The 12,883-nt window shown below is 27.9% G+C and overlaps 1 protein-coding gene across 1 annotated transcript; it reads right to left on the bottom strand.

Moving 5' to 3' along the window:
• Positions 1-7,355: 7,355 nt before the first annotated feature.
• On the bottom strand, positions 7,356-8,846 carry LOC145847988 (equilibrative nucleobase transporter 1-like). The gene has a single exon (XM_082953785.1). It carries the CDS (start codon positions 8,844-8,846, stop codon positions 7,356-7,358), a length of 1,491 nt encoding a protein of 496 aa, XP_082809911.1.
• Positions 8,847-12,883: the final 4,037 nt, after the last annotated feature.

Genomic DNA, 12,883 nt, shown 5'->3' with positions numbered 1-12,883 from the left:
GGTAAATTATACCAGAAAAGACAAGTTTAAAAATTAAATGTTTTTAAAGCACATTTCATAACTTTGAAGGCCGTTTCAAAATTTAATCATCAATTCAAATTCGTTTGTATATTCCCATAACACATGTGAGTGTTAGTTGGCTAAAACACAATTTTAACGGAAACCACCTTAATTTAGTGCAGAGTTTAAATTTGCCAGCATTTTTGAAAGCTGATATACTTGTAAACTTAGTTTTATTAATTAGGCTAAATATCTCCTATTTGTTTTTGATAGTGTGTTCATCTTAGCTAAAAAATGTTTTATAACATGACTAAAATGGTATATAACAAAGTTTTATTTACATAAGGTATTTTATGTTTTTCAGTTGATACTAAATTTTAGTTGTTGTATTTATGTCGAACAATAGCAAATCTGCAATGAAAAAGTTAAAGTTAATCAAAAATTTACAGTTAAATACTAATATTTTTAATTAAAAAGTTTATACTGCTAATTCAATTAAACTTAATAAGGAATAAAACACGATTACGGATATAGTTAAATAAAAAAAATTAAGTTAGTGTTTCATTGTTAATAAAAGTTGAAGTCTAACTTGAACAAATTCTTAATTTTAGACAAAAAGTCAATTTGCAAATTAATTATCATAAATATTTTTAATTTTACTAAAGGTACAAAAATCGAGAAAAATGTTATTATAATTAACTAGCTTCCTATAATACTTCAAAACTATTTAGTTCCACTATTGTGAACTGCGGACTACACTTAGTTTTTGTTATAACTAAAATTCACGCTCAGTATGTTGAAAGACTATAATAAGCTTAGACCTCGTTTAAAAAACAATTAAAAGGAGTTAGGAAAACTCAGCTTAGATAATATTTACAAGAGTACGTGTTTAAATTAAGATTATTTATAAACTAGTTTTTAAATTAAGCAACATTTTGTCGTTCATACGATTACGAATTTCATTTAATAATTAATTAGTATTCGTTTTGTAAGTTTTAAGTTACAACTAAAAATAAAACTAAACAAGTTTGTTTTGTTTAAATATATAGTTGTTCGGTTTTCGGGTCATTAATTTTATTTATTCCGTCTTTTCGGTCGTTTTTTTAAATAAATAACTTGCCATTTTATTTTATTAGAAAGAGTCAAATCTTTTACTTAATCTTATCTGTGGTTTGAAAACTTAACAGCAGCAAAAAAATATTGTTTTAAAAGATGTATAAACTTCAAAAGAGTTTTTGTAGTTGTTGAACTAAAATATTAAAGCAATTTTGCTAAAGAAAAGTTAGTTGCCAGACATTTAAAACTTCAGAGAATTCGATGAATAGCTATGTTTTTGAAATAAAAGAACAATAATGCGTAATTAAACTTTACAAATTCGATTAATGACATTTTTTTAGAATTTAAGCAATTATATAGACAAAATTTTAAACAAGTTAAATGTTAATTAAACAATCTATACTTTTAAATTTAGTAATATACTAATTAAAACTAAAAATTAACGCTAAACTTTAGACTATAATAAAAAATTGTTTTTTTTACACAAAATCCCATAAAATTGTTTCTTAATAAACAATACCTACCAAATAATGTAATAAATTTGTTTGAAGTTTGTTACTTCAACAAGAAAGATAACGTAAAAAAATGCATTAACCTTGTTACAGGGTTGCAACTCGGTCAGGAAATCAGGAAAAATTTAAAAAAATGACAAAAGTCAGGAAAAAATGGAGGGTTTTAAAAAAAAGTCAGGAAAAGTCAGGAAATTTGATAAAATTTAAAAAAGGCAGATTTTGGCAGTTTAAATTTACAAAATTCCTTGTTTTCCAAAGCCTTCAAATGGTAGAAATTAATTAAAAGTCCTTTAAAGTCAGAAAAAAATTCAAAAATTTTCCTAGAAATTTAGAAAATATTTAATTTTATTACCAATGCCTTCATCTGGTATAAATTAGTAAAATATCCTTTATAAAACTGCAAAAATTTTCTATTAACATATTGAACAAGTACCCTACTTGAACAAGCAGATTTTGTAAGCTTTTTAGTATTGATGACCTGTAGCAAGGACACTTCCATAGTGAAACTGTGATATATACACAAAAGTTTATTTAGCATAGTTTTAGAATCAAAGTGTTTTTTGTTTAAGTAAATAATTGAGTTCTTTATAACTAACCATTTAGTTTAATATTTTATGTAACAAGTTAATGTGTAATGTTAATGTGTAACAAGTTAATGTGAGAAGAAGAATTAAAGATTAAATGTATGCGTACAAACTAGAACCATATCAAGTAAATGTCTCGAAAGATATGCAGATGTCGGTAGCCACCGCACGATCAACGTATGTTGTATTTTTTAGAGTGTTACGTTTTAGTGTTAGAGTAATATTTTATAATTAAAGTTGTTTAAGTATACTTTTAATTTAGATTTTATTTTTAAACAGATATCAAGCATTTTTAAAAGTACAAAGGCAGGAAGAGATGGAGGATGAGGAGGAATCAGAGGCAGCTAAATTAGAGGCAAAAATAAATGAGTGCCAAAAGAAAAGAAATGAAGCCCACAAGTTGTGGCTTGATTTAGAGAAAAGATTCTCTTCAACAAGTGTAGGGGGCAGCAGATGAGAGCGATTTAAATAAAATGAGGCAAATGATTTTAACTGCCAAGAAAATGAAGCGGAATGCAGACCAGATGAAGGAAACCATATCTTCATTAGATGAAGAGGTTGAAGTGCTAATAAAAAAACGGAGAAAATAAATTTTAGTACATACATTTAGAAAAACAGTATTTGATTAAGTTCATTATGGTTTTAATGTTTCAACTGTAAAAGTTCGTTATTGTTTTAAGATTTTAGCTGTGAAAGTTCCTTATTGATTTAAGGTTTTAATTGTAAAAGTTCGTTATATGTCGTTTGTTTATCTAGATACATTTATGCTAGGAAATGCTAAAAAATTGTGTCTTTTTTCAGACAAGCTGTGTTTATAAGGTAATAATACAAGTATTTTGCTGATAAAGCTGTTTATTACAAACATCAATCATACACAGATGATTTAAGTGATGTACTGGAAGTTTGATAATAGAATACAGCAAAAAACTGTTGTTTTTGACCTGTATTAAAATTAGATTGAAAGCTTTATATAGTTGTAAGTGTTAGATTATGTATTTTAGAATAAGTTTAATTTAAGAGTGTGATTTAGAAAAGTCAGGAAAATATTGGTAAAAAGTCAGGAAAAAGTCAGGAATATTTCTCAGCTTGGTCAGTGGCAACCATGCTTGTACCCTCTACCTCTTTTTTTGATAACTTTAACCCATTTGAACATTACTTGAAATATTATTTTAACAGTAACAGATTATGATATGATTGAACTTAAAAAAACAAAAAAGATTGTTACTACACAATTAATAATAAGTTAAAAACATTTGTAGGTTTTCAGGTGATTTCTAAGTTAGCAATAGCCCAAATTATTTTTTGTTTATTTTAACCATATGCCTATAGTTTTCTTGAACTAAAACAGCTTAGATGTTTGAATTTTTTGTTTTAAATGGATTTCATCTAATTTGCAGTAATTATTTTTTAAAATTTGTACAAATACAACACAGTGGTTGGATCGAGCGTCGGTAAGCCTTCAAACACTCAAGCGGTTCTATACCTTCTCCAGCGAGTGTACTTTGTATTTAATTTCTACTAAACTTGTTTACCCTTTAAAGTTACAACAACTTTTGATAGTTGTACGTTTTATATCTGAACACCATTTACAATATTAAAATTGTTCACAAACTTTGTGGTACTAAATTATTTGAACCGTAGTTTTCAATGAAAGGTAATTTATATCTTTGTGTTATTTGTATGCATTACGTTTTAAACCTTACCAATAAAAATAATTTATTGAAAGAATAAATTTTTTATCACGGTACAGTTAGAGTGCCATTTGAAATAGAAAAATTAAGTGGAGTTTTTACTGTAAACACTAGGATTAGTGGTTAAAAGGTATCCAAAGTGGTGAGACTTGAAAACCGAAAGGTTTTTTCGTGCACCAGGTCCTATGGCCAAATATTTTGTGAACTTTTTTGTTGTTGTTTAAATAACAACATATAGTGTAAAAGTTACGCTTTAAAGGTTAAGGTTACAGCTAAAAATGTATAGTGCATTGAAATATACTGAAATAAAACCATATTAAAATTGAAACACTTTAAAATATATAATAAACAAAATGACGTTAAAATTTAGTATATAATTTGAATTCGAAATTAACCAAGAGCTGTTATAAGGTGTCAGAAGTGAATGGAGCGTCAATTTTACACGGAGCGACACTTTTGCACAAAATGATTAAAGTTTAATTAAAGATTAAAGGCCCAACTTTAAAATGAACTAGCAATCAACTTTTATTTATTCATTGGAAAACAATGTTTCGAAGAAAAAAGTTTTTAGTTGTAAAGGTTCTTATTTAGAACAGTTAAAGTACGTGCGAAAATGACGCTTCGTGCATGTGTGACCAGTTCCTAAACGATATTGCCAGAACAAAATTACTGAATGCTGTTAAAAGCTACTAGACTTAAAATCTTACTAAAGCGAACAAACGCTTAGATATACATTTAAAAAAATAAACTTTTAATGTGCTTGAGAAAAAAATACCAAAACGAACAAATCAAATCAATATAAATACTTTGAAAATATAATATAATTAACGAAATATTTCTGCCTACATAAACTGGGTTTTAGTGGTAGAATACATAAAGTTTCTAAATTTTTTTTAGCTGATTAGACTTCTCAGCTCGCACTAAAGTTGAAATTTCTCGGCCTTGTATTTACTGGTAGGATCATGATTGTTAGTCAATCATAAAAAAAGTAGTTTTTTCTAGTTTTCTTTTCGATAGACAATTAAACCAGCTTTTTAATACTTTTGGCATATGCTGATAAAATAAAAAGTGAAATTTTTGAGACGTTTTTCCCACTTAAGTCACTCACTACCACAGTTAAAGCTAAGTTTAAAAATAATGTTGCTTTTTTCTTAGGTGGGAGAAACGTCCCTGTAAATTTCATTTAGAAGTCGATTAGTTTATAAAATTGTTCTTAAATGTACAAACCCAAAAATCTGGTTTACTTCTTATAAAATTTTCTTAGAAAACCTCTCAAAAATATTGCCAAGTAAAGGAAGTTTTTATAAAACTGTACACTTCTGAGGGTCAATAACTTTTATCGATGTTGAACTTCTTGCTCTTTTTTAATTTTCGATATTAAGTAACCTGGAAACTTAAGAAAAGTTAAAGCATTTTAAATTTGCCTTAAAGGTACCAATAGCGCTGATTCTATATTTTATAAATTATTATTTGCTTTCATTTTAATATTAGTGTTATTTAAGTTTATTCTTACTGATATACTGTTTTGATAAGCCTTAGTTGAAAGATCTTCAAAGTAAATAATGAATAAACATGTGTTGTTTAAGTGGATTAAAAAAACTTTAAAAATATACTGAAATTTGTATTTTTTCGGTTTTTTGTAGAGATGTCATAATTACTGACTAGGACGACTAAAAAAAATTCTTTATAAAGTCAGCAATACTTCGTGCACGATTTACCGTAACTAAATCTGGTAAACTTGACCAAAATTTAGTTTTGTTTTTCATCTTGCTGCAGCTTAATATTCCATTTTTTTCAGCTTCAAATGTAATAGAATTAAAAATGAAAAACTCCCAAAAAATCATTGTTTTATAACTTTCAGTCTAGATTTTAAAACTTAATATAACTTAAAACTATATACTTTTTTGATAAAAAAAAACAGCTTTAACAATTTTTCTTGCTGTAAAGATTACAATTTTTTTTATAGATTAAGTACAAAATTCAAAAAAGTGTTTTTATACTATTTCAAAGTCAAGCTGATTTTTAAGTGCTTATTTTTATCTTTAAAGTTCTCGTTAAATCAAAAAGTTTCATAATTTGTCATCGTATAAAAACTAAAACATCTCAAACGATTCGTCTTGCTATTGTATATTACAGTTTTTTATTTTTTTTAAATATAGAAACAAAAAAAAAGTTACGGTAAAGTTTATATAAGCTGTTCATTCACCTAGATTCTAGAACAAGTCGCGGACCAAGTTTCCTTAAAAAACTGCTCGTGGACCACATTTATTTAAAAATATTAGTAGTATTCAATATTAAAGTACTATTTTAATCCAAAAATGATGTGTTCAGTCTAATTGTAAGTTTTTTAGCCCAAAAATTCTTTTTATTGGTTAGAAAAATAATGATTTTAGCTAAAAAGGTCCCTCACGAGCCAAATATTTTTTATTCGCGGGCCGCAGTTTGCCGACCCTGATCTAGAAAATATTTAAATTTGAGCATAATACTGGTTACCAAACCGTAAGCTTTGTTATAAAATTTAAGTCTAAAGCGAGTCTTTTGATTTATTTTCTTTACCAAGCTTTCATGGAAAGTTCATTAGAAACTGTTATTTTCAAACTTTTAAAATTTCTTTAATAACATATAAAAATCAAACACAAAACTAAAGCAGTAAAAAAGAAACTATGATAACAGACTGCAACATTTGCAAAAATTTTATATGACATCAAGACATTTAAACAAATCACAGCAACAAAATAAAGCCCAAAAGTGAAAAGTACGTGAATTATTAAAAAAAAAAACAATTCACTGATCAAAAATTAAGTTTAGAGGGCAAGTGATACAGTGGATGGTGTAAGGGGCGGTAAGCCTCCATGCGCTAAATACTCGAGCGGATCTGTAACACCTCCAGCAGATTTTTCTTAGGCGGCAAACTAATTTCATACAACATGCACCACTTCGTAGAGTGGTTAGACATTACAATGTTGTTCAGATGTACTTTTAAAGCTTGTTGACCGCAGTAATGTTAATAGGATATGAGTTCTGTTAGTTTTCATTACTAAACAGAAAATTAAGTAACTTTGTAAAATCTTTTTATTTTTTAGCAACGATACAAAAAAATACATCAAAGTGTTGGTAAAAAATTTTAAGCATTAAAACTTTAACTGTTTGGTTAATAGCTAAAATACATGACGTATATATATTTTTGATTTTTGTTCTAATCTAAATGTGAATAGTATCACAGTAAAAAAATGTGAAATGTAGGGCTAAACTTAAATTTTTTTATAATGTAGAATAAATCTTAATATTTTTAAGAAGATATAACAAGAATTTTAAAAGGTATAAAAACTTTCATATATGATACACTTATTATGATTTTTTTTCAAATTTTTCAAACAATCTTTAATCATAAAATTGGCGTTCAATGTTTTTTTTATGATTTAATAAACATAAGTTGAACAAAACTACCCACATAAGCGTCTCAAAAAAAAATGCTGATATCGAGCTTTAAAAGCATCAAAAGCTATTAGTTTTTAAATTCCAACGGAGTTTAAGATCAAACTTTCTTTATTATCTTTATATTCTATGTTTTTGTTCTCCACCCTCCTCTTAGATTTAATAAACAGCAACACCGGATGGGCCATTGTTAGCACACCAATGACTAAAAGGAACGTATATACTTGGTGGAACTGGTTGCCAAAAACCCGCGTAACCAGCAAAGTGGCGGGAAATTGGAGGAGCAGCACCAGCCCTCCAACGCAATACAAAGAGCTGAACATCGAGCCAGTGAGATGAGCGGGAAAGTACACGGACACAAATGCCACTGAGGAGGAGTAGCTGAAGGCCCGGCCCACCACCTGGCAACAAATGCTCATGACAATGGCAAACTGCCCCGGTATCAGAGTGCATGCGAGCATGGTAACAACAAAAAAGTCCCCTAAAAGCATGAAGATGGAAACCCCCCTGAAAGTGGCTTGCTCGAACGTCATTCTTTTTTTCGCCCAGTTTCGGTAGCAGTCGTTGCAGAAGCCTCCGAAGACCTGCAGCCCGCCTCCCAAGAACTGTAGCACTCCGAGCAACCGCTGATAGTACTTTGCTTGGTGTGCTATGGAGGAGCTGTTTTGCAAGTGAGTGGTAACCCAGAAGTCGAAGCTGCCAACGAAAAAGGTCAAGCAGAACTGGATTGTGCTGAAGTGGGCGATGTTTGCCCAGAAGATGAACTTTTTCAGCTGATCAGAAAACTTCGTTTCGCCCTTCTTTCCATATTGTTTTGCGATATATTGATTTCTATCTTTATTTGCGATATAGGCGTTCTGCGTCTTGTTTGAGAAGCACGGAACTTCCTTGTATCCGTACTCGTAATTGCCAAGCGAGTTTTTGTCGGGCACTGAGTTGCGGGGGGTCAGGACGAACGTTGTCGAGAAAAACAGCAAAAGCCCGCAGCTGTAAACCGTCATGCACATCTTCAAGTTTCCACTGTAATCGTAGGCCAAGCTCATCAAAAGGAACACAACTATCGAGCTGTCGAAAGCAGAGCTCATCAGAGAGCACACAAGACCTTTTGTTTTCGGAAAGAAGTTGGCCAGTCCCAAGTTCACGTATCCTAATCCGTAACCTCCGACGATCATCAGCGGGAAAGACACAAACAGCAACCAGGAAGAAGTGTGTGGGTCGCTCAAAATGTTCAGTAAATTTCCGCCGGCTATCAGTGCCAGCATGGTGGTCTTGGCCACCCAGCCTCCTTTTTTGTCAAACAGAAGCCCGCAGAGCAGTGACAAAATGGGCGCGACTGAAGTCGTGATTGTGAATACTAAGCTGAGCTGCTCCACTTGAAACTCGCAAATCTGATGAGTTTCGTTCGAGTGACTTGATTGGTTGGTTTTCGAGTGGCAGCCGCTAGAGAAGTAACCTTCTTTTACCAGGATCGGTTCTAACGAGCTCCAGCCTATCATGACGCCGCCGTACGTCATAAGTTCGATGAAGCCGAACAGAACGCTGCAGATTGGTTGAAGCTGCGTTTTCATATTCAATTACAAAGTCTGTTTGTATATATGTATTGATTTTTGATGAAAAACTATTAAAAAAAAATTTACATGTTTTTTTGAAGTTATTTTAAAATATGTTTTTTTTTATAGTTTCTACTCTTATTATTGTTAAATTCTATTGATATTAAAAGCATGTCAGTTTAAAACAGTTTTTCAACAAAAAATATTTATTCATGATCTAAGATCTATTTTAATTAAAGATAAAAATAAAAATAGTTAAAATAATTAGAATTTCAATCGTAACAATTAATAAATAAAAGTTTTATTTTATTTTATTTAGCTTTGTTTGGTTTGTAAATTGACCATGGGTAAGGTTTTTTATTTTGATAACATTTATATATAATCCTTGTCTGAAGATATCAAAAATGCAAATTAATTTTTTGAAAAAATATCTATGTATTGATAGTAATCAGTCATTCTAACATCAGAAGGCTGTTTAAGACTTAAAAATTTGATAATTAAGTATTTGTTACCAAGTTTTATTTTTTATATTATTTTTGCTAACTAAAAAATATTTAAAATTAAAATGGTAGTCTTTAATTCAAACTCAGTAGATTTTAACAATTTAAATTTTTAACATCAGCAAATAAATAAAGTGTTAAAGATGTATTTTTTAAATCACATAATAAGTTACAATTTGAAATATATATTATACTTGACTTAAACAGTTTGTAAATAAAGTTAGAATAAAATTATTAAAAGTTTTCTACTTAATAACTAATAAAAATGTTTGCATGAATATAAATACTTTAAAAAAAGCCTACTAAAAAATTTAATTTCATTTTTAAAGTATAATAAAAGTACTATTGTAATCACAACAAAAAACAATCATGTAGTTTTAAACGCCTTGTTGTGTGAAACAAGTTAATTTCATGTGAAATTGATAAAATTAATGTTGGCCACATTAGTGATGCTTAAGATTATATTATTTAAAAACAATAAATAATAACTTTTTACGTCTTTTCAGTAAGTTTAAAAATATATTTACTTTTAAAAAGAAACTTCTATGGTGTGAAAATCTTTAGAACAAAAATAAAACTTCATTAAATTAAAACATAGGTTAAACTTAAAACAATATTTTTTTTTGTTACTAATGAATTTAAAAAAAAAACTTATTGATATTAAATAAAAATTTGTGCTAGCTTTTCCTTTTAAAACAGCTTTGTTTATATTAAGTTTCAATAATAACTCTATATATGACTATTAATATAAGCTCATAAAAAAATCTAAAGCAACTTTATAAACTTTTCTCTACGTAATGCAACGTATTAAGTTCATAACAAAACAATTTTTTGTTGCAGAATGAAGTCATAACATGCAAAATTAAAGTAACAAACCTAATGACTAATAAAACTGAACTAGTTTCAGTTTATGTAAAAAAAAATACTTTAAAAATCTTATTAAAAAAACAAAATAAAGCAAAATTAAAGAATTAAAAATTTTAACTGTCCACCGTATGATATTGTTTATAATATAACTATGAACAATGACTAGTTTCTGTTTTATATTAAAATTTGAGAAACAAACTAATATTTGTTAATCAATAGTAAAGCACAGAGCAAAATACATACTTATAATCAATATTGCTAAAAAAAGGATATCGAAAATAGGATAAAAATTCCAACGTTTGTTTTCCAAAACCATATTGGATGAAAAAAGTCACCAAAAGAATTTAAATGTATAAAGCGCATTAAATTTTAACTGGTTTAAACTTTACTTTTACCTTGTCGTTGCTAGTCATGTACAATAAAACTTAGATTGGTAATACTTCAGCAATTTTTTTAGCTGAAATTTTTATCATTAAACCTTTAATTTTAATAGTTTTTCCATGTTTTAAACAAAAACATCCCAGACGATTCGTTTTTCTATGTATATTACAATTATTTTGATTTTATTAATCATAAGAACTTAAAAACTTTTTTTTACGAAAAAGTATATGTAAGCTGTTCATTCATCTAGATTCTAATCTCCCGTCAGTCATACCTTGGACTTTTAAAAATATCTATTTCAAAATCCAGAATATCTAGTGTACGTTATTTTTTTTTAGTTGGTCAGATTTTAATGCTTGCGGACTTCAGATTTATCTTCACAGGCCTAATCCTAGTTATAACAAAAACATGCTCGCGGGCTGCACAATAAACTTTGCAGGCCGCATTTGGCCCGCGGACCGCAGGTTGCCGACCCATGTACTAAATATTACGAGTATAAAAAGTACATATTTACAGAAAAACGTAAGTCAGTTCGATAAATCAAGTAGTGTATAAATTGGTGTTACTATTCCGTGAATGTTTCAAGATTGAACTTTTAATGGCTTGCCTGAAACTTTTAAAATTTATAATATTTTGTTTTAAGATTACTAATATTTCAATCGGGCCGTAATAAATTTTCTTTTGAAATCTACCCAATGACGAAGAGGATCTTATCCGTCCAACATTAAAATAATTATTTCTAACCTGATCATATTTTTGTTTACAGGACTTTCAAACAACTTTTGAATTTTTTTCCAGGTTTTCTGAATTTCTTTCAGGTTTTCAGGCTCAAGTTTTGTTGTCATTTTTAATATAAAGTTATTTTTTAAAAATATAACAAAGTTCTAATTTGAATATTATTATTTATATTATTTATTGGACGATAAAAAAACGCCCAAAAAGTTGGTTTAAGGACCTGGTTAGGAAAAAACCCTTCGGTTATCGAGTCGTACACCACATGCTTTTACAACTTCTTACAAACTAAAAAATATTTTTTAAATTATTTTAAATTTAAATTTTTAAAACTTAAGTAATAAAACAATCAATAAAATGAAAGAATATAAAAAATATTAAATAATTATTAAGTAAGTTATATGTTTATTTGAGAAAGTTTTATTCATAACGTACTCAAAAACTTATCTAATAACATAAAAATGAAAATACAGTCTAAGCCTAAAACTTAAAAATTTTGAATAGAAGTAGAGGAAATTTTTAGACTTAAAGAATTAAACTAACTTAATTTATAAAACGAGATAAAAAAATACTAATAGCAGACATAAAAATACTTGAAAAACAGGTCACAATTTTTTAAAGAAGGTAAAATTGTAATAAGCAGAAATACTTTTACGTTGAATTTTATCATTAGTTTGTGCTAAAAGTTTAAATTTTATATTTTTAATAATTAAATAAAATACTTTTATTTGAAGATAAAATAAAAATTTTAGTACTTAATAAAAAAAAAATTTAACCATAAACTCAGTTTTAATTTTATAATTAATATTATGAAAATAAGTACTGTAATATTAGACACTATGCACTTAATGAGAGAAAAAAAACAAAAACAATAGCAATGAATAATTATAGCAACAAAAAAAATATTCTAATAAATAATTTTGTTTTGAATTATTTAGAACACTTTTAAGCCCAAAAATGTAACTATAAAGATGCAAATAATATTTGCAAACATAATTAGTTTTTTTTAGGTTTGCTTAAAAAATTAAACTAGTTTATTATAAGTTAACCTGAGACAGTAATCTCAGCTTACCATTTATTTGTATGCTTAACTCTCTATGAAAAAATACATCTATCACTACTTAATTTTTATATGGGCATACTTGAGAAATATAACACATATATAAAATAAGGTTATTATTCAAACTTGAACACCTTCTACAGAGCCCATTTGAAGGGCTTTTAAATAATTTATTGGAAATGTACGATTTGAAAAACACTAGTACATATGTTTCATAAAGCTGTAATTTTTCATAAAGCTTTAATCATCAGCCAGTTAAATTCAAAATAAAAAGCACTGTACTAAACATGGATGCAAAAGTTATGCAAAAAAACAAAAAAACATTATGACGTAATATTGTGCATTACAAAAATTATATATGTATATAGATATAAAGAAGTTTTTAAACCTTCTGAAGTCAGTTCAAAATAGTAAACTTGATAAATAATCTGAAGAACAGCGGATAAAAAATGCTGCAATTTAGACTAAACAACTGTTATTGTAACCAAACAAGTCTACTTTTGAACTAAAGTTTT

Source organism: Thalia democratica, unplaced genomic scaffold, assembly GCF_965202585.1.
Source record: "Thalia democratica unplaced genomic scaffold, ktThaDemo2.hap1.1 HAP1_SCAFFOLD_1184, whole genome shotgun sequence".
NCBI classification, from domain to species: Eukaryota; Metazoa; Chordata; class Thaliacea; order Salpida; family Salpidae; genus Thalia; species Thalia democratica.
Note: the sequence above shows the minus strand (reverse complement) of the source record. Positions and strands in the feature narration are given on the sequence as shown.

Bases quoted from the DNA above. Each gene is read 5' to 3' on its own strand.
- LOC145847988 (XM_082953785.1), bottom strand. From the start codon at position 8,846: ATGAAAACGCAGCTTCAACCAATCTGCAGCGTTCTGTTCGGCTTCATC.